General features: G+C 44.8%; 1 protein-coding gene across 1 annotated transcript; it reads right to left on the bottom strand.

Moving 5' to 3' along the window:
* Window positions 1-1,992: 1,992 nt before the first annotated feature.
* Mpp6 (M-phase phosphoprotein 6) lies at window positions 1,993-20,888 on the bottom strand. Its single transcript, XM_075671245.1, has 6 exons — window positions 20,809-20,888; window positions 20,568-20,708; window positions 20,400-20,500; window positions 15,100-15,190; window positions 14,932-15,011; window positions 1,993-2,241 (listed from the first exon to the last, which is right to left on the bottom strand). The coding sequence occupies exons 2-6, from the start codon at window positions 20,619-20,621 to the stop codon at window positions 2,109-2,111; spliced, it is 459 nt and encodes a 152-aa protein (XP_075527360.1). The 5' UTR covers window positions 20,622-20,708; window positions 20,809-20,888; the 3' UTR covers window positions 1,993-2,108.
* Window positions 20,889-20,921: the final 33 nt, after the last annotated feature.

The raw sequence follows: 20,921 nt of genomic DNA on the forward strand, positions 1-20,921 counted from the left end.
TAGACAAAATCCAGAATGATTTCCGGCGCCCGGGGTTGCTTTGGTCAGCGGTGCAGGGACAGCACGAAAAAATTTCGGGGTGGGGGGGGGGGGCTGAAGCCCCATAAGCCCCCCCCCCCTGGCTACGCCCCTGCAGACAGCCTACTATATAAGAACATATTTCACATAGTTTATTCTCAGCGTTTGCCTACCTCTCACGCAAGAAGCCGGTTCGGGAGAATCCATCGTGTAGACCTCGCGCAGTGGCGTTCACTGTACGTATTCGGTAAAGAGATAGCGTCTGTAAACGATTCTGTGCTTTCAGTTTGCCGAAGATTACTATATCGACAGTCAAAAACTTCCCTCATTTTGAGAGTACCTACATAAATGTCCAGGAGCGCTGCCGCGTGATGTTTTATTGAGCGCCGTAAGCTACCTGTGAGGAGCGCGCCGCGTGATCCCTCATACTATGCAAGGGAGGCGCTTCCGACAGATGGCGACTTCCCTTTCCTAAAGCCCTCTCCGCTTCCATGCGTGTGCGCGTAACGTGTTCACGCAGTGGGCCGGTGTTTTCTCCGTGCTGTCACGCAGCGTGAGCTGCGAACGTAAGAGATTATAGCAAACAGTGTGCAAAAGGCCCCGGCATACATGTCCTTAAAATGTACGCAGCATGTCCCTCGCGGACATGGAAGAGATGTCCTCAGAACACTGAAAAGTTCGGCCAAGCGATCGTGCGAGGGACATCCGCAGGACGTACTCGACACATTCCTAGGATATCTACATCCTGGCAGTGGATGTCCATAGGATGACATTGTTGTCGCTAGGGTGCCTTAGTTTGGTGTCATCGAGTACAGGAAAACGTTCAGGTGTCGCGTACCACACACGACTCAATTGGAGCTAAATTTAGCCTCGCGCGCAGCGTTCAGAAAGCCGCAGCTCGGCAGTGTACATTTGTCCTTCGGAGCAGGAATGGTCGCGTTGAAAGAGCCCGCATTGTAGGTACAATTACTGGTGCTTATCAGGAGTGATAATGTCCACAAGCGTGCAACTTGTAGAAATTTCACGCTTGCTCGGCCATGGCCCCTCAGCTGCGTTCGGCATTACGGTAAAGAAATGACGAACAGACTCGGGCAGCGAGCGCAAGCGCATAGGAAGAGCCCCAACCATCAACGTGTGGCAGGCTCGAGCGGCGCAGGATAACCTGGAGCGTCACGAGTCACCCCCCTCTGCAAAACAAATGGGCCCGCTGCAAAGTCGGCGAGCCCGATTGCAAAGTTAGATGCATGAACGTTTTCTAAAGCGTTAATAAATTTAACTTCTGTATTTGTTTACGTAATTTCTGCAACTCTAGTGCCCTTACACCCTCTGCAGCACGCACCCTGCAGGCACTTCACGTACCCCACTAAAGCAGAGTCCCTGACAGCCTACCTGACTTCTTTCTTTTGCGTCCCAAATAGGGGGAAGGGGGGTTCTAGTACGTCTATTGTGGGGTTCAGACCTTCTCCACAGTTCGATGACTGGTACCTGAGCTTTTGTGTACAATGCCCTTTAGCATAATTTTCTGGACTGTTATCTGTTGTGTGCTTCACCGCACCTTTCACCAAAAATTTAGAGTAGCATGCCAGGCCACCAGTCAGGCTAGCATCTCCAGTTTTTCACTAAAGTCGGCATCTCTCAGAATGCCAGAAAAGGAAGATGCACTAGAGAGAAAAAGCTGGCCCCCCCCCCAAACTTCCTAAAATGATATGAGACCTCAAATAGTGCCTATTTCTGCACCCGTTAACAGTTACATAGGAAAAACATTAAATACTCAAAATACATCAATGGCTGTTCATAAAATAATTTAGGGCAGTGCCACTGACAGAAATAGGTGCAGTGCATATTTGTGTTTCTACAGATAGCAGCATGACTTGCATCATTAACTTGGGAAGTTCTTTTGGGCAGTCTTCCACTGATGATAGTTATAACAAAAATTAATTGCATCAACTTTGACATGAACACAGGACACAGGCAACACAAAAGTGACATCTTTATGCAATGTGGCAGAAAAGCAAACTGCTTCTGGCAAATGTACGACTGTAGTGCAAAGGTAAAAGTCCCTGTATGTCACCAGGCAAGTTCTTGCCTGCTCAATCATCTGATGGCTGCTCAAACTTAAAGTGCTTCGGCACTTTAATCTTGTGAGCCATTTCTGGAGAACACTGGTTGGCTGGTTTTCTCTTGTCAAACTTCTTAGCAATGGTACCAACAAGTGTGGAGTACCTGGGTTGGCAGAACAGAAGAAATGGGTTTCAGAAATTGAGGGCAGACAAGCAGCTGGTAGCTGTACCGGAATAATTATTTTATTATTTTTAAGGCTATGGCTATCACCAGAATTAATAAATGCCAACAAAACATTAACACATAGGTTTTTATTAAGAAGGGCAAGGCAAATAAATGCTTTCTAAACATGCCTTTATGCTTTCAAGAATGAACAGTATCTTTGTGATTATGGTGATGAGGACACAGTGAAGGGACGCTTGTTTTCATAGCAAGAACTCCAGAAACAATGAAACGTTTCAGTGCCAGGGGAAACAGAAACTGCCACAAACAATATTTATTTAGCATTTTAAAAATGTCATTGCAATGAAAGGTTCCTGTACAGAAGTCTGAGCTTAGGTTTCCGCATGCAGAGCAATGCGCAAATACAACTGCTGAGCAATGTCTGCCCTGATGTTCAATAACATCTGCACAAACCTAACAAGTATTAGAACTATTAATAGCTGCTGAAAACATAACCCAAATTTTTTTTGAGTGCTTACAGACATACTGCAACTGCAGACTATGCAAAAATATAATAGCATATAAAATAAAAAGAGGTACTAATGCTGAGAAAAGAGAGGAAGCTGTAGAGGAATGGACCTCCAGAAGCACACAGTAAACACTATGAGACAGCAACTCTGCTTTCATTTTAATAAAGGTTCAAAAGACATTATCCTGCAATGAGGTGAAATGGTGAATGGCGCAGCACTGCAGAGCAGATGTTAGAGATAATGTGAACAGTGCTGCACTACTAAACCCGAGCTGGGCCATGTGCCAGTCGCATAAACAAGCAGTGCTGTAGCTCAGCCTAGCTTACAGTCTGCTAAAGATAAGTGAACAGGTGAGGGTGAAAGGGGACAGCCACAGGAAAGTGGTGTAAATCCAAATAGTTAAACCTCGATATAAGAAGTAGGTAAAATAGGCAATATCGACATTTCGTTGAATTGAAATTCCATCTTTTATGCAAAAAAGTACAGTTGCCAATCGGTTTTTCTTACAAGGAAAGGCGCCGCAGAATTTTGCGAATTATCGGGCAATCGAAAGCAAATTTGTGTGAGAAAACAATTCATTTTGACGATTTTGGGAGTTGGCGACGAATGATTCGGTTTCACGCCACATCGACGATATCTTCACATTGCCGGTACGAAGTAAGTGAAATCAGCTACGCTCTCACGTGCACTCCAGCCCCGTGGCTGAGAGCATCGCCCGCGGGCAGCAAATGCTTCGTCAGTCTCTCGCTCCAATGGGTCACCGAAACTCGAGATCACGATACCTTCAACACTAAACGCACGGGAAGACAGCTTACATGATGCCACGCCGTCTCAGCACGCCCGCTCTTTGTACACGCGGGAGATTACCTCTAAAGCAGGGTGCGCTTTCCCTTTGTACGTGCGGGAAAGTAGCAATCGTGAAGCCACCATCTTTCTTGTCTCACCCTGGCACACTTTCACTCACTCCTAGGGCGCGATAGGATCTTATAGCACTTGGACTTTAGACGGAACATGATGCGACTCCACTTTGGCGGTCATTCTTGTCACGCCGTGCGCGATTTGAGAGGTGCCCGTTTGCAAGCAGCTGCTTGTAATTTAATCATTTGACCATCTGTGCCCGCAGAAATGTCAATTGTTTCGGCATTAGAGAGTTTTAGAATAGGGGCCCCAGAAGTATCGGGCCCCAAAAGCTTTGCGGGTGTTAGCGTTGGGGCACACAGGAGTGAAGTTACAGAATAGGACTTTGCGTTTGCTGATAGCGTCTTGCGCTTGCAGCGCCACTACGGCGTCAAAGAAAAGCTACTATAAATAATGAAATAAAATATACCATTTTATGATAACAAGAGTAATTTTGATATTCGTGTTTCCGCGTCAAATTAGAGTTTAGAGGTTATTCTATTAGCCGCAAGCAATTGGTTGCGCTTAGTTTTGAGTAACCAACTTTACGTGCCTTCACCAGCCAAGCTAAGCCATGTTAGGTCTACGAGCCATGAAATCGACAGTCACTCCTAGCTTGCGAACTCCACGTGTTACCACAAATCAAACCCAGTTTGGTGCTAGGTTAGAGCCGTTGCTTTGATGGGTGCCGTCATGTTTGTTGGCGCAAAGCTTTTGGGACTCCCGCTAAATCAGTGAAATAGCATGCCAAACGCAAAACCCAAACACAGTTTGCGCCTCTCTATTCCTTTGTGGTGGGAGCGAAACTTCATTATATTGAGATCGCATACAAAAACACTTTGTTATATTAAGGTTCTAAATACATGATGTTCTATAGACAAGAGATTATGATAATGTGTTGTGTTGTGTTGTGTTTTATGGCACATAGGCAACTAAGGCCATCATGCGCCAAGCTCAAGGTATAGGGGAATTTTCCGTGTAATTTTATAAAAATGTAAATAATAGTCGGTGGTGTTGAGTGCTTAAATAGTTAGGGTTACCTCATGATGGAGTAAGAAAAAGGTAGTAACAATGGGTACTGATAAAAACTTTTAAAAGGGGTCGGGTAACCTCAGCAGCCATCCTTGCCACAGCAAGGATCTCGAGGCTCCTAACCAATCAAATAAAGTTCTCAGCCTTTTTCTCAGGAATGAGAAATGGCTGTGGTGTATGAGGTGAAGTACTGCGTGATGATTTACATATTTTTAAGAAAACCAGCTTCTGTTAAAAATCTAAAAACGCTCGACATATCCACAATTGCATTATCACTCAAGAGCAGTGCTGGGTGAAAAGGGATGCATTGGTTATAAAATGGGGAAAAGCACTTTTTCCGTAGCTTTTCCAGTTTACAACATGAAATTAAAATGTGATTGACGGTAAGTTCATCTCCGCAAGTGCAAATTGGTTTGTCTTCTTTCTTCAGCAGAAAGTTGTGTGTAATGTGTGTGTGACCTATACGGAGACGGCAGATAATAACTTCCTTGAAACGCTTCTGGTGCACGCATGACTTCCATTCACCTAGAACTGGTTTTATTAATCGTAGCTTGTTATTTATTTCGCTGTTCCAAGTGGACTGCCATTTTTTCCTTGCGTTACTATGCAGTAAGTTCATGAAATCTCTATAGGGCATATTTACATTCTTAATTTGTTTACCGTAAGCTTGAGCAGCGCATAAATCCGCTCTTTCATTGCCTTTTATGCCGACATGGCTTGGTACCCAGCAGAGCCTGATGTTTTGGCCTTGAGCTGTGGCTGCTGCAATGCTGTGTATGAGGTCTCCAAGCAGAGGAGCCATTGCATTTCCAGAATGAAAGGCCCTGAGCACACTCAGTGAGTCTGTGTAAATAACACTGTTGGTGAGTCTCTCATTTACTATTTTTTCTATGGCTACACAGATGGCATAACATTCCGCAGTGAAGATGGAAGCACACTGTGGAAGTCTTACTATTTTATTCCAATTCCCCTGTACAGCTGCGCTTCCTACATAAGCATACCGTATTTACCCGCGTATAACCCGCCCCTGCGTATAACCCGCACCCCTAACTTTGAACTCGGCGGAAAAAAAAAAAAAAGAACTCGCGTATAACCCGCACGTTTACCTGAAAAAAAAAAAAAATGAGCGCTAGAAAGATGCAACTCACACTCAGTGATCATTTCGTTTTCAGAACATTTATTCAAACGACCGCCACCACGTCACTGCTTATCCGATTCTTAATCGTCGCCGCTCTCACTACTGCCATCCGAGGCTTCATCGCCACTCTCAAAGACGTAGTCGTCCTCGGAACCATCCAGACTATTACTGATCGCACATTTTTTAAAGCTTTTGCGCACCAAATCGGCCGGTATCGCTTTCCACGCATCCACGATCCACTGGCACAGCAATGGAATATCAGGCCTTCGCACGCGTCCCGTCGGTGTGAGGGCGTACATGCCGTCGGCCATCCACTGGGCATACAGCCGCTTCACGTGTGCCTTGAACGGCTTGTTCAGGCACACGTCGAGTGGCTGTAGCATGGACGTCATGCCGCCAGGTATTATGACGAGGTCGGTGCTGGTCTCGGCAAGGCGAGCCTTCACCGCATCAGTGCAGTGGCCTCTGAAGGAATCTAGTACGAGCATCGACCGGCGTGCCAGCAAGGCACCTGGTCTTCGCTCCCAGATTACTCGAAGCCAGTCACCGACTAGGCCACTGTTCATCCACGAATTTTCTTCCGCACGCACAACGATTCCTGGGGGCAGTGGAATGCTAGGTAGCGTCTTGCGTTTGAAAATCACATACGGGCGCAGTTTCGTGCCGTCAGCCAAAGCGCATAGCATGACTGTGCAGCGCAGCTTGGCATTTCCGCCGGTCAGCACGCCGACTGATTTGGAGCCCTTTTTTTCCATGGTCGTGTCCATCGGCATCTCAAAGTACACAGGTGTTTGATCAGCATTTCCCACCTGAGACAGCAAATAGCTGTGCTCCTTCCGAAGTGCGATCACATATCGTTGAAAGTTCAACAACTTTTCCTCGTAGGCTTCAGGAAGCCGCTGGCACATGGTTGTTCGCCGCCGCATAGAAAATCCATGTCTTCGCATGAAGCGCTGAAGCCATCCACGGCTTGCACGAAACTCACGTGGAATGTTCAATTCCCGGGCCAACTTCAGGGCTTCCATTTGCGCCATCTCAGTCGAAACAGCGTGGCCACGACTTCTCTGCTCCTCAATGAACTTCGCAAGCTGCGTCTCGAGGTGGGGGTACGCGCCAGTCTTCGGACCCCGAAACGCTCGCCTGTTCCGGTTCGTTGCTTCGAGACTCTCTTTTTTTCTTCCTCCAGTCGCGAATGCACGACTCGTCGACGTCATGCTGTCTTGCAGCAGCTCTGTTGCCGATTTCTTCGGCAGCGGCTATAATCTTTAGCTTCTCTTTCGCTGTGAAACACTGCCGTCGAGTCGCACTCATGATGCCAAAACAAAGCAGGCAAACAGTGCAAACTGGGGTAAGTACACTAAACAGCGCCTAACGCGAGGCTCAACAATGCTGGCCTTTCGTTGGCCCTTCATCGGCTTGACAAGCGTCGATGACGATGGGGATGGGGATGGCGGACTACACGGGGAGGCCGCCGCACATTGCGGTGAAGCCGACCCCCCCCCTCCCAAGGAAAAAATTCGCAGATAACCCGCACCCCCACTTTTTAAACGCGTTTTTTCACATTTTGGTGCGGGTTATACGCGAATAAATACGGTATGTTTTTGAACCGTCTGTGTAAAAAGCTGTAAAATTGCTGTACTTTTCTTCAAGTGTGAGGAATTCTTGTATTATATGTTGTTGCGGAATTTCTTTTTTACGGAAGTGTGTTAGAGTGAAATCACAGATTTCAGGAAAATTGTGCCATGGCGGCAGTGGACCTCGCCTTTGGGCAATGTTTGGCAATATGTTTAGCATGCCGAGATTTTGGCACATCTCTTCGAAACGCAGGAGGAGTGGCCTAATAGTTTGTGGTTTGTTGTTAAACAGTGTTCTTGATGTGCACTTTGTAACTATGGGGTAACATAGGTGTTTGGGAAGCGAACGGATCTTTAGAATGTACGAGTTTGTGAGCATGGCTCTTCTATCTGTAAGTGATGGTTCATTGGTTTCTACATGGAGACTGTTTATGGGTGATGTCCTGTATGCACCAGTGGAGAGACGCAAACCTAAATTATGTACTGGATCTAGCCGTTTCAGGTACGATGGTCTTGCTGACCCATACACTATACATCCATAATCCAGGATAGAGCGTACTACAGAGCGGTAAATTTGTAAGAGACAAGTCCTATCGGCGCCCCAGTGTTTTCTCGATAGCACTTTGAGTATGTTCAGGGACTGAGAAGCTTTCTTTTTCAAAGCATTTATGTGAGGCAGGAAGGTGAGCTTCCTGTCAAATGTTACACCTAGAAATTTATGTTCATTTTTTACAGGCAGATCTATTTCGTTCAGGTGTAGGGTGGGATCTATTTGTATGCCTCGTCTGAGTGAGAAAAGAATGGCCACCGATTTCTGTGGGGAAAAACGGAAACCATTTCTGTCTGCCCATGTTACTAGTTTGTTTATTGTTAGCTGTATTTGTCGTTCGCATGTTGATATGTTCGAGGATGTGCAAGCTATCTGGAGGTCATCTACATAGAGAGAATACATAACGGATCTTGGGATTATTTTCCTGATAGAATTCATTTTTACAATGAAGAGTGTTGTGCTCAAAATACATCCCTGAGGTACTCCATTTGCCTGGATAAAATTCTTTGAAAGGGTTGAGCCAAGGCGGACATGAAATGTACGGTTAGACAAGAAGTCCTTCAGACAGTTCAACATCCTGCCGCGGATGCCTAGTTCAGCCAGGTCCTGAATGATCCCAAACCTCCACGTTGTATCATATGCCCTCTCTAAATCGAAGAAGACAGATAGACAGTGTTGCCTGTGTATAAAAGCTTCACGAACAGTGTTTTCAAGACGGACAAGGTGGTCGGTGGTGGAGCAAGCCTTTTTAAAACCGCATTGATGGACATCTAGGAGCTCCCGGTCTTCTAACACAAATGTTAATCTGATATTCAATAGACTTTCAAAGGACTTTGCTAGACAGCTAGTCAGAGCTATGGGCCTATAGCTGCTAGGGAGTGTGAATGGTTTTCCGGGTTTTAATAAAGGAACAATAATGGCCATCTTCCAGGCTTCGGGAAGCTTCCCCGATACCCAAACTTTGTTAAAAAAATTTAAAAGTGCTTCCACAGCCGTTTCAGACAGATGAGCTAACATATGATAATGTATTTCGTCTGGGCCAGGTGCAGTTTGCTTACCAGCGGACAGTACTCTATTAATTTCCTGAACTGTAAGTAAGTTATTATAGGGTTCATTTGTACCGCCACTTGTCGGCAGTCTTTGTCCTTCAGCTGTGTTTTTGTATTTCAGGAATGATTCTGAATAGTGAGATGAACTGGAGACCGCAGAAAAATATTCACCCAGAATATCTGCCTGTTCTTCTATATTTGTCTGTGTGCCAGGGTCAGAGAGAAATGGAACCGTGAATGGGGAGTAGCTGCCATTTATCTTTTTTACCATCTCCCACATTTGTTTTGATGTAATTGTGCTATTTATTGAGGACACGTAACCTTGCCATGAAGTTTTTTCTGCATTACGGCGAATATACCGGGCTTTTGCTCTGAACTTTTTGAACTTGATTAAATTTTCCTGCGTTGGGTACCTACGAAAAATTCCCCAGGCCTTGTTTTGTCTCCTTTTTGCGTCTCGGCATTCTTGTGTGTACCAAATTTTGTGATTCTCTTTTACTACTCCTGAAGACTGAGGAATTGCCAGGCGTGCAGCGGTTAAAATACAGTTGGTGATAGCTTCATTCAGTTCATCTATGCTTAAATTATCGGAAACTATTTTATCTAAACTGGCCCTTTCTTTAAAAAGTGCCCAGTCGGCTAAATGTAACTTCCACCGTCGTGGTTTTGTTGGGATGACTTGTGGTGGAGAGGTTAGGCTGATTAATACAGGCAGGTGATCGCTGCCGTATGGGTTGTTGATGACATCCCATTTAAAATCGTTAAAAACAGAGGGTGAACTAAAAGACAAATCTATGGAACTCATTTTTCCCGTGCTCGGAGAGCAGTATGTACTTTTGCCGGTGTTTAGGAGGCAAACATTATTACTTAAAATAAAATCTTCTAAAATACGGCCTCTCGCATCAGTGTGTGCACTTCCCCAAAAACCGGAGTGGGCGTTGAAATCACCAACAAGCAGGTATGGTTCTGGTAGTTGTTCTAAAAGGGTTTCTAAATCATTAAGTGTTACTGTTAGGTGTGGCTCAAGATATATATTGCATATTGTGATCGTCTTAAAATGGATGACAGTGACAGCAACAGCTTCGTATTTGGTTTTAAGTTTGATTTCTTGGGTTGCAATACCAGTCTTAATTACAGTAGCAACACCTCCAGACAGTCTGCTTGCGTGTTCTCGGTCAGACCGAAAGACATTGTACTTGTTTAAAATGTTTTTTTGTTTGGGACCTAAGTTGGTCTCCTGTAAGCATAAAGCCACTGGGGACAGTGTGTTTAACAGTTCTTTTATGTCACTGTAGTTATTTATTAATCCTCGGCAGTTCCACTGTATAAGGAACGCCATGTTTGATGAGTGTAGTTAAATTTAGGATGCTGCTTTACGGGGTGCCAATACTGGGGTTTTTTCTTTTTTTTTTCGCTCCAGGGAGCTGTGCTTCTGCTGAAGCAGAGGCGAGTTTTGTGTTATGTCCATTGCCTCACTAGAGGCTCTGGACTTCCGCGGTGAACCCGCGGGTGTACGGTTAGTGGGCTTCTCTCGACTGGGGGAAGCCTTGCGGGCGGCCGACTGAGAGGCCGGCGCGCCTTTGTTCAGAGGTAGCAGAGCAGCCTTCGCTGCGTCTGCCGGGGGTGGGAGTGGCCCTGCCTCAGGCGTTGCCTGGGCAGTGGCCGAGGCCTGGTGTGGTGTGCCGCCCCTGCGCACCACATCGGCGAAATTTGTTTTTGCTTTAAATTGAAATGATGAGGAGTGTCGTTTTCGCGCCTCTTGATAAGTTATGTTTTCCTTGGTCTTTATCGTTATAATTTCTTTCTCTTTCTTCCAGGTCGGACATGATCTCGAGTACGCGGGATGATCCCCTTCACAGTTCGCGCACAGTGGTGCAGCGGTACAGTTCACAGATTCATGAGCATTTGATGAACATTTGGCACATGTTTGGCGGCCACGACAGCTCTGAGAGCCATGGCCGAATCTTTGGCATTTGAAACATCGTCTCGGATTTGGAATGTATGGTCTTACAGTTATTCTAAGATAGCCTACTTCTATGGATTCGGGGAGTTGGCTGGAGGCAAAGGTCAGGATTATGTGTTTTGTAGGTATTTCCTTGTTGTCTTTTCGGATTTTGATACGATGGACTTCGGTGACATTCTGGTCTTTCAGACCATCCAACATCTCTTCTTCAGAAAGGTTCAGGAAATCGTGCTCAGATATTACTCCTTTGACTGTGTTTAGTGAACGGTGAGTAGTTACGGTTACCCGGACGTCTCCAAAGGACACCAAAGTTGGGAGTTTCGAGTATTGTGCTTTGTCTCGGATTTGGAGGAGTAGGTCGCCACTGGCTAGCTTCGTCACCTTGTAGCCAAGGCCCAGGGCGTAAGTCAGAGATTTTGATACTATGAATGGGGACATTTGTCGAGCTGGTTGATCTGGATCTTCACTATGTATGACATGATACCTGGGGAAATGTTCGTTTGTTTTTTGGAAGCATTGGGAAGTTATGTCCTCGGTCCGCACTCTTTTTGGAGTGCGATCATTTTCTGGGGGAGGGGGAGCCATAAAGTGCGTTTAAAGTTCGGTCATGATGCCAGCCGCCCACCATGGAGCCCAACGAGGGGACGGGACAGGAACTCGCAAGCAAGTTCTGCCCACGCCAGCTGTACACCTCAACTATAACCTAATACGACATAACCAAGGTAGGTTAGTCACACAAGGTTAACCCTTGCCACCTACGAAAAATTGAAGTGAACAGAAGATACAAGAAGACAGGACAGGTGTGAAAGACGAGGGTAAAGTAAAAGCGTATAGAGGGAGAAGACAGGAAAAGGTGACTGCCGATTTCCCCCGGGTGGGTCAGTCCGGGGGTGCCGTCTACGTGAAGCAGAGGCCAAAGAGGTGTGTTGCCTCCGCCGGGGGGCCTTAAAGGTCCAAACACCCGGCCTAAGCTCAACCCCCAGGATCCCCTTTTCCCCGGACACGGCTAAGCCGCGCACGGCTACACGCGGGAAGGTCCAACCCTCGTGTGCTCGGGTACGTGGTGTCGCAACACACCAAACGCCTGCTTACGCAGACGCCCCTGCGGGGAGAGATTATGATAAGTTAAAGACTTTGTTATATCGAGAATTTCGTTATATTATTTGAGGTTTAACTGTAAAGGCTTTTTGGTGGCAGCCATTGATGCTTCTAGTAGGCCAATACACACAGAGAGAGAAATTTATTTACAGAAAGGCAGAGAGGTCGGCCTGAGCTATAACTTGCTCTGGCCTGCTACTCTACACTGAGGAAAAGGGACGGGGAGGGAAAGGGCTGATGAATGATGATGGTGTAAGGAAGAGATGCGTACATACAAATTCACAGAGTTGTGGCATCTCTAATGCCGTGCGTCCAGCCCAGTGGCTTGGAGAAAAGCTATAGCGGCACTTGTTACCAGGGCTGCGCTGTTTGCATTAGGCCAAGGACCTAAAATAAGCTCGTCTGATAGCGGTCTCTTATGGATCGTTGCAATGGAAGAGACAAGTTTCTGTCATTCTTGCGCGTACGCGGGACACACGCAAAATATATGTTCAAGTGTTTCTGGCGCCTCACAGTATTCACAGTTTGGGCTAGTATCACTGGCACCTATCCAATGTCTATAGCGGTTGGTGAATGTGACACCAAGGCAAATCCGGTGCACCATGCTCGTGTGGCTTCTTTTGAATTTGTGAGGCATACGAAATTTCATTTCTTGGTCCCATTTGTGTAATCGCTAGTGTCGTCGATCTGGTTGGATCCAGTGTTCCAACGTACAGTTGCGTATTACGCGACGAAGTAGGGCATTTGTGTCTGTTCGTGAGAACGGACTTCATACTTCAGAAGCATTATCTAAAGCAGCTTTCGCTTCAGCGTCTGCCTGTTCGTTCCCGATCACGCCACAGTGTGAGGGTATCCATTGAAAGGTGACATTGTGGCCATTTCTAGTTGCGTGTTCAGAGACGCTCTGTAATTTCTATAGCCATGGAATAATACGGGCCCCGTCTGAGGACACAGTCAATCGTTTGAAGAGCTGGCTTGCAATCGCAGAATATCGTCCATGCGTGAGGAGGCTCCTCAGAGAGAAATCAAAGAGCCTCCCGGATAGCAACAAGTTCTGCGGCAGTTGATGTTGAGCTATGGTCTAGTTTAAACCACCGAGTGATGATCATATATGGAATGACGAAGGCTGCAATGGAGGCATATGGTGTGACAGAGCCATCGGTATACACGTGTACAGTATGTCCGTACTCTGCAGAAATGTGCAACAGGGTACAGCAATACACAGGGCAGAGAATGGAATGAATGCTTATGGGTGCCTCGAAATGGTCTATTCCGATAAATAGAGTAGAAGAAGCATCAATGAATTCTTTCTCATAATAGTTGCTACATGTAATTTGCAATTTTTGTTTTGTCCCATTCCCACGCACTGCAAATGTGCACATTTTGTTTCGGGCAATATTGCAATATTCATGCTGACATACTCTGTATCAAAGTGCAATGGCAGCTAGCTAATGAAAAGCTTAAATAAAGGAACATTTTTCTGGACTGCAAAATAAAAAAAAATTGAAACAGTGAGTTTCTGACTCTTCAAAACAGAAGTTCTGTAACTACATCTGCTAGGTCGCAAAGTGGACAACAAAGACTTGTACTACAGTGCTCCAGACCACAACCATTACACTGTCAATAAAATATTTGCAAAACTCCCATAACGATGGTAAAGCTTTATGTAAACTGTTAATAGATTGTCCTACACTTAACTTGGCTGCCCTGGAAATCATTGCAGACCCCCCAAAATGTTTGTCCACAAACTACATTTCAACATCAAAAGCATGCACTCAAGAGTGAAGCCTGCTGAAGCTGCCAATGTGCATCTAGTCATTTTTTTTTTCTTCTGCGTGTAATATGAGAAACTTAGCACTGTTGTGACTTGGCACTTCCTGGTACTAGTTTTCCAGGATGAGGTTGAAGCCATTGCATACCTTTATGGGAAACGAAACCACAGCTGTCGTTTCCTTTCTATGTATAGAAAAATAGCTGCAATTCCTCCTCCCAGCAGTGTGCAAGGAAGGCAGTGATGTTGACTATCACTGGAAATGTGGGTTAGATTTGTTTTAGTTTCTTTTTCTTTTTTTTTTGAAGGGGGGGGGGGGAGTCTGGAGTTCTTGCAGGGCAGCCAACTGACAGAGAGGCAAGAGGGTTCATTAACACATTTTGTGTGCTTCAAACACTCTATTAATAAATTGCAGCTTCAGACCTGTATTATATGTTCCCGTTGCAAAGTTGCAAACTTGATGCCACAGCTTTCTTTTTTTTTGAGTTTTTAACTTGGCGATGTCACTAAATTAAAAAAATATATATATTTGGGCTTTTAAGAACGATTCTGCTCTTTATCGATATTTAGCTTTTCTTTTAAAGTCTTTTAAAAAAGTAAGGCAATTTAATTTACACTGGCACAAGGCTGCTTAGTGAAAGCTTTCCTGTGTTTCACATGCAATTCAATTGGCAGATGGGAATTTGACTCAAGCTTAAGCTTCCTCTTCAAGCCTGTGTCTTGGCTGTGGGAGACAACAATAACAGTGAAAGCTAGGCTTGACTGCAGCACTGTAAATTTGTGCAATCGCTCCTAGAGCTTTCCAGGTTGGAACAGTGGAGCAATGAAACTAACTGGTTCTAGTAACGCTGATTTGTAAGTGACATCACGATGTTTATGTCTGCAGTATATGCAAAGTACATAAATCTGTAAGTAATTATGGTTCTTAGATAAATGAGCCTATGAAATGTGCCCTTTAAGATATTGAAATATGCTTGTTTTAAGAAAACAACACATGTAGCCATACACTGAAAATATAGATACCGATACAGAAAGCAGCTGATTAACAACAAAAGCAAAAGGTGCACAATAAATCAGCAATACTTTACCTTTCAGCCATTTCTTCATCTGGAATGCCAGGCATTTTACATGCTTGTGGCTCCTTTTCATTTTCACCTTGCATTATCCGCTAAAACATCAAAAGCAGATAATTATGAACTTACGGCCAGTTTGTAAGCATGGAGAAAAGAAAACTAGGTTATCTTTCACAGCCTTACCTCAATTTCTAGATTACGGCCCTTGAAGGACATTCTAGGAAGGATCAGCCCCAAGCAAGGTGCATAGCTCTCTTGAATAATATAACGTGACCTAGAAAAACATACAAAAACATCAAAACAACAAAATGGGCACGGACAAGTATGACCAAAAGAACATGTTTGTGAAATTGCAATAGCACAATCTGATTCAAATAGGAAAATGACGCAAATGATTCAAAATTCAGCACAGCATTAGTAACCCACTAGAGAGGTGGTACAGGCAGGCATGGACAAGATAAAGCATGCAAAATATATTATTTGTGCCAACTTCCAAACTTATATAATCACCTACTAACAAGCTGCTGCTGCTGGCGATGACTATTAATGGCTTCTTTAGTAACCCACTAGAGAGGTGGTACAGACAGGCATGGATAAGATAAAGCATGCAAAATATATTATTTGTGCCAACTTCCAAACTTATATAATCACCTACTAACAAGCTGCTGCTGCTGGCGATGACTATTAATGGCTTCTTCACATTTAATGTACTGATACAGGGGTGCTTCCCGAGGGCGAGCCCTCACGAGGGTGGTTGTGACAATGAGAAGCTAAATAAGGAAGACACGATTCATATTGCAGAAGTGCAGAGAAGTCACTTAGACCATAAGTGTCATGGGTTTGAGGTCTGAAGTTTTGAAGCGCACTAGCTTCTCGAAGTCACCTGAAGCCTCTTGAAGTCAGCTGTACGTCGAAGCCCATTTATAATGGTGATGTGAGCTGTAGCTAAACAGTGACTGGGAGCTGAAGTAGCAAGGAAAGTAGGAATGTTGACAACATTTTAATGTCACACCAACATAATGTTTTTTCCACTGATTAGACGAGTTGAGTATCTGAAATAAGCATGCTGAAATTCACCTTTTCTTTATCTGATTAGAGATAGAACCAAATATGGTTCTTCAGGCACTGACAGAATTTGTTGACCTAGGGAAGGCAACATCAAAAAGAAGAAAAAAGCAATGTTAATACAGTGAAAGCTTGGCTGCAGTAAAACTAAAACTGCTTTGTTTTATGCTTCAGCAGGCCCACGGCAATGGTGGTCGAGGGACATTATTTACAGTAAACATGCAACTTAAGTGCTTTAACTTAATGTTGCGCTGATTCTCTCGAATAAGCACAACAGGGCAGTTGATTAGTATACTAGGTAAATGAATTAGTATTGAATAACAAATTCTAACAAGCTCTTTGTTTTCAAAACTCAATAACTAGGGTGAAACTTTCTGCATAAGAAATGGAGCCGGCGATTAATTAGGAATACGCCTAAGCCAGTTTTACGAATTGAAGGACTGAAGCATGCTTGAGCGCCTAGCATGATCACATGATTGAAACTTCAGTTGCATAAAAAAAGTGAACAGTGGATGATGTTCGTGGGTCATATTGAGATATACGGCAAATCTATACATATTCAATATATATTCTTATCAATTCCAAGTGCCTAGTTCCTGAATGAGTGAATCTAACTTTGGCAGCTGGTGGTTTTTCAGTGAGTTGTACAGCCTGTCAAGATAGTGCCTGTTTGTATTTGCTTTTCTCACCCATGCCTGTGTTAAGTGAATCTCATAAGTTGCTCTAGGACTATGCCTGAATGCGCAAGAACAAGTGGGAAGCACAGGTTGCAAGCGATTACAAGTTCTGGGCATTGATCTGCATAGTATCATTACTCCGATTCCCAAACTTCCGAGCATGCACATTATTCGCAGATGCCTGGAAGGCTGAAAAATATGATAGTGAGCAAGGCCATAATGAAGCGGTAGCCATTCTGCAGTGAAACTGCAAACCACGCTTAGGCAGGCAAACTCTAAACCCGGACATATTTCGGTTCCTTCAGCATTATCACAGAGCAAACACTGGTTTTTTTTTTTTAGATTAGTATCGCACCGTTGAGAGTAAGCACTACTGTATAAAACTAGTAAGCATATCCTCCCAGAATAGCAAACTCTCCTCTTGGGCAACAAGCTTGTTTGGATGCACCATGTTTTTAGGAGTGTTTGCTTGTAGCATGTTATCCTCAACATACTACTAAAAATCTCACAACAACTGCTGCGTTAGTATAGCCCACGATGTCTATTCTCCAGTGTGCCTGGTGATGAAATGCGAGTCCAAGGGTGTTGCAAGGACTTGGTGGATTACACATGCGTATAGCCAGGAAAATAGGCTGCTCAGCCTAGCGATTGTGCAAATAGCAGGCTGTGCCTTGTTTTGCAGTTTGACTCCCACCTTAAAAAGTGCACTTACTGTGAGAAACAAAAGAAAAAAAAAAACCTTTGAACGTTCTCCCGTGCTCGGCAGAATCAAACTCACTTCACCTTCATACAGGTTCCTCAAGGATCAGGCTGACCTTTTAGCAAGTTTTGCTAAAAATGCACTGAGTATGTGCCACTTTTCCATTAACATCTTTCCTGCTGACATTTTAGTGAGCTTAACCTTGATTGCATTGAGTATGTCTCACTCTCCAATGAACCTCTCGCCAACTTAGGTCACTGAGTATGTGCCACTTGGTGTGCGGTCAGAGAGGGAACAATTCTCGGCATTTGCACACCCCAGTGCTCCACTCGTGCCATCTTGGGGGCCATGCGCGGACTTCTTGGCAGTGCCACGAGGTGGCGCTGCATGTTAAAAACAATTCTGGAGTTTGATGTGCCAAAAGCGTGATCTGATTATGAGGCACGCAGTAGTTGGGGAGTCTGGGTTAATTTTGACTACCTGGTGTTTTTTAACGTGCCCCAGATGCACGGGACACAGGCGTTTTTGCATCTCACCTCCATGGAAATGGGGGTGCTTAGCAGCGCAACACAATAGCCACTAAGCTACCATGGTGGGTTGCATAGCATGTCCAGCAAAAAAAATGGTAGGTGACCCTAATCTTTGACTTAGGTGTGTCCTAGTGGCACTCGTGGCACTGGTACCCCGGTGTTGTTCTTTCGGTTAACTTTAGGCGAACGCAATGCACGAACCTAACTCGGGGGCAACTGCTTTCCATTAATTAGTTGGCTAAACATTATGCCCCCTTCCTGTGTGTGACATCATTACTTCTGCTTTCTACTTCCGGGGTTCTAGCAATTTTGCGAAAGTTGTGCTCATGTGGTGGGTCTATAAAGTCTACCATTCTGTGCTTTGGTGTGCAGTCATAAGTGATTTCTAATTAATGATAATTATTCCAGACACTTCAGTAACTCAACTTGCAAGTAACCTTATGCTCTGTTATCACATCTATAATGAAACCCATAATTTTGTACGGTACAATTTTTTTTCTATATTTTTCTGACTTACTTTGAATTTCCTACCCGATTGTCTCAGGAGGTCAACCCTAAGTGCTGCGCAAGAAACAAGTGTGTCACTCAATGCTCGTGCCACTAAAAATAGGCAGCAGTTGCGCTGGTCACTCAGCGAGCATTGCGGACTGCTTGGTCTTTTAGGTTTGGTCAATGGTCTTATAAGGAAAGCAAAAGCACACCTCGACAATCTGAATGGCATTGCAGGCAATCATTTTCGTAAACTAAGCTCACAGGAGAAGTAAATGCTTTATATGAAATCGTACCAAACCGAAGGAAGGAGTACGATTAATGTGGCAAACTGGGCTTGTTGGTACATATTTGAAAAGGTGGCAGCACAAGAAAGAAAGACACGATAGGAGGCAGGACGACAAGGACGAGTGCTGCACTTCCATGATTGTGAATGGTTAACGAAAATATAGGTGCTGTCCGAGGCAAGGGCTATCATCTGTGCATGCGTAAATATGCCAGCTTTTTGTCTGCATGCATGACGGAGGCCATGCCGAGACATCCCTCCACAAGTCTTTAGATCCGTTCACATTCTGTGATTTCCCTTGTCCCACACGTTTTACTCCTTTTGATAATGGATGGGTTTTCAAGCTTGGGCGAACAGTCCTTGCAAGTCAGACAATGATTTGCCAGAAAACCTTCAAAATCTTTTCCTTCACGCGGTTTTACGTTGTTTGCGTGTTGCCTTAACCTATCGATAACACATCTCCCAGTTTGGCCAACATACACTTTTCTACACCTTGAAGGAGTTTTATACACTACACCTGCGTATTCACCAAAGACCGTCTGTGCTTTGTGCCGCAGTCACGCTGCTGGGTTGCCGCCGGGTCGGTCAACCTGCAAAGCTTTGACAGCTTGTGGGGCGCAGAGAACACGACATCCACGTCGTAAAGCTGGGCCACCTTTTCAAGATTGTGTGATAGCGTGTGAATGTAAGGTATCACAGCTACCTTCTACCTACGCTGTGCACGAGCTTTGCACATTTGCGGCTTTGTGCACATCTTTTTGAGAAGGCCCTCTGTGATTGAAATGAGGAGGTGCTGAGGATACCCGGCACTCAGCTATCTTTCGGCTTGATTATCGAAGGCATCTGAGATACAGTGCAGGCAAGATTTTCCAAGAGTGTTCTTTAGGCAGAACTTGGCAATAGCTCGTTTAACGAGCTTAGTGTGGTCGAACTAGCGCTCGTGTTTGTCGTCCTGTCTCCGTCAGTGGCTTTTTTTTTTCGCTGCTGTGTTTTTCGCTAAGAGTAGGATGGATTCAACGTGACGCTGGGTGGATAAGTTTTTCAATGTGAGGGTGTGGCGAGGACGTGACTTGTCCAGTGAGGGAGGAAAAAAAAAAGAAGAGGGTATGTGCCCATATCCGAGTGTAATACTTTTAAAGTTCTTGTACAACTTTGATGCCATTACACATGCAAATTGCAACTTTTTTCTGCCTCTGATATTGTAGAGTCTAGGCATTCTTATTTCCTGTTGCTTTACAAGCCCATCACCATTTTTATGTCTAAGCAGAACATGGCCACACTGTTTTGTTGCCACTGAATAATTTTTCGACGTCACCCTTTGCTTACGTGCTACGAATCTTAAGCTAATTGTTTACATTGACCACGCCAGTGTTTACTCTCTCACTGCTATGTACAATACATAGAGAAATGGGGTTGTCAGGGCGGCAAGTCTGACTTGTCAACCAGACAAAGACAAGACTCCTTGTAGAAACGTTGGCTTTAGAGACATCTCGTGCTCGATCGCTGTTAACCAGGATTTAACGAAGTCATGCCACGTTTTCTTGACATCATGCTTAAACCAAAGGAAATCGTCCCAGTGATATCAGAACGAAGTCGTAAACACACCAGCAAACAAAATGTCCCACGTTATTGAATTCTATTTCGAGAAGTGCGCCTACAAGGGTGAAAAAGGAGGTATGCTAGCGTGTGCCTCCGATTTTATCACAAGTGTGTTTTTCAGCTCGGTATTAACGTACCCCTCCTTTTTTATGGTGTCCATTGCATCACTGTTGAATAACGAGCGATGCTCTTCATCCTCCTCGTCCTTCTGTGCCTTTTCCTTGCTTTTTTTCATAAACTGCAAGAAGTGGCGACGGACGGTTAACGAAACACATAACATGAGGCACAAGACGCAACGCTATTACCTTCATTTCAAGTAGGTGCCTCGAAAGTTTCGTCTTTGAGGTGTCCCTTGCCATTTTCTTTTTTGAAGTAGCTTCACGTCAGCCGCACTTCAAGCGCCCACTATCGTGTTGTCGTCACAGGTCTGAACTTCGAGCGAGAGGCTGCACACAGAGATCGATAGGAAAAAACGTGACACAGTCAGCGCTAGCTAACTAGCGCAGTCACACTCAAACATGCCAGCAAACGGAATAAAGAACCAACTTGTGTTGTGTGTAATACGTTCACTTGGCTTTGGATTTGTCTGCTGTGAGCTTGTGCTCACAACTTCAAGCCACCGAATCGCTGTTAGGCATGTTGTCAGACCACAAAATTTT

Source organism: Dermacentor variabilis, chromosome 1 (genome assembly GCF_050947875.1).
Source record: "Dermacentor variabilis isolate Ectoservices chromosome 1, ASM5094787v1, whole genome shotgun sequence".
In the NCBI taxonomy this organism is placed as follows: domain Eukaryota; kingdom Metazoa; phylum Arthropoda; class Arachnida; order Ixodida; family Ixodidae; genus Dermacentor; species Dermacentor variabilis.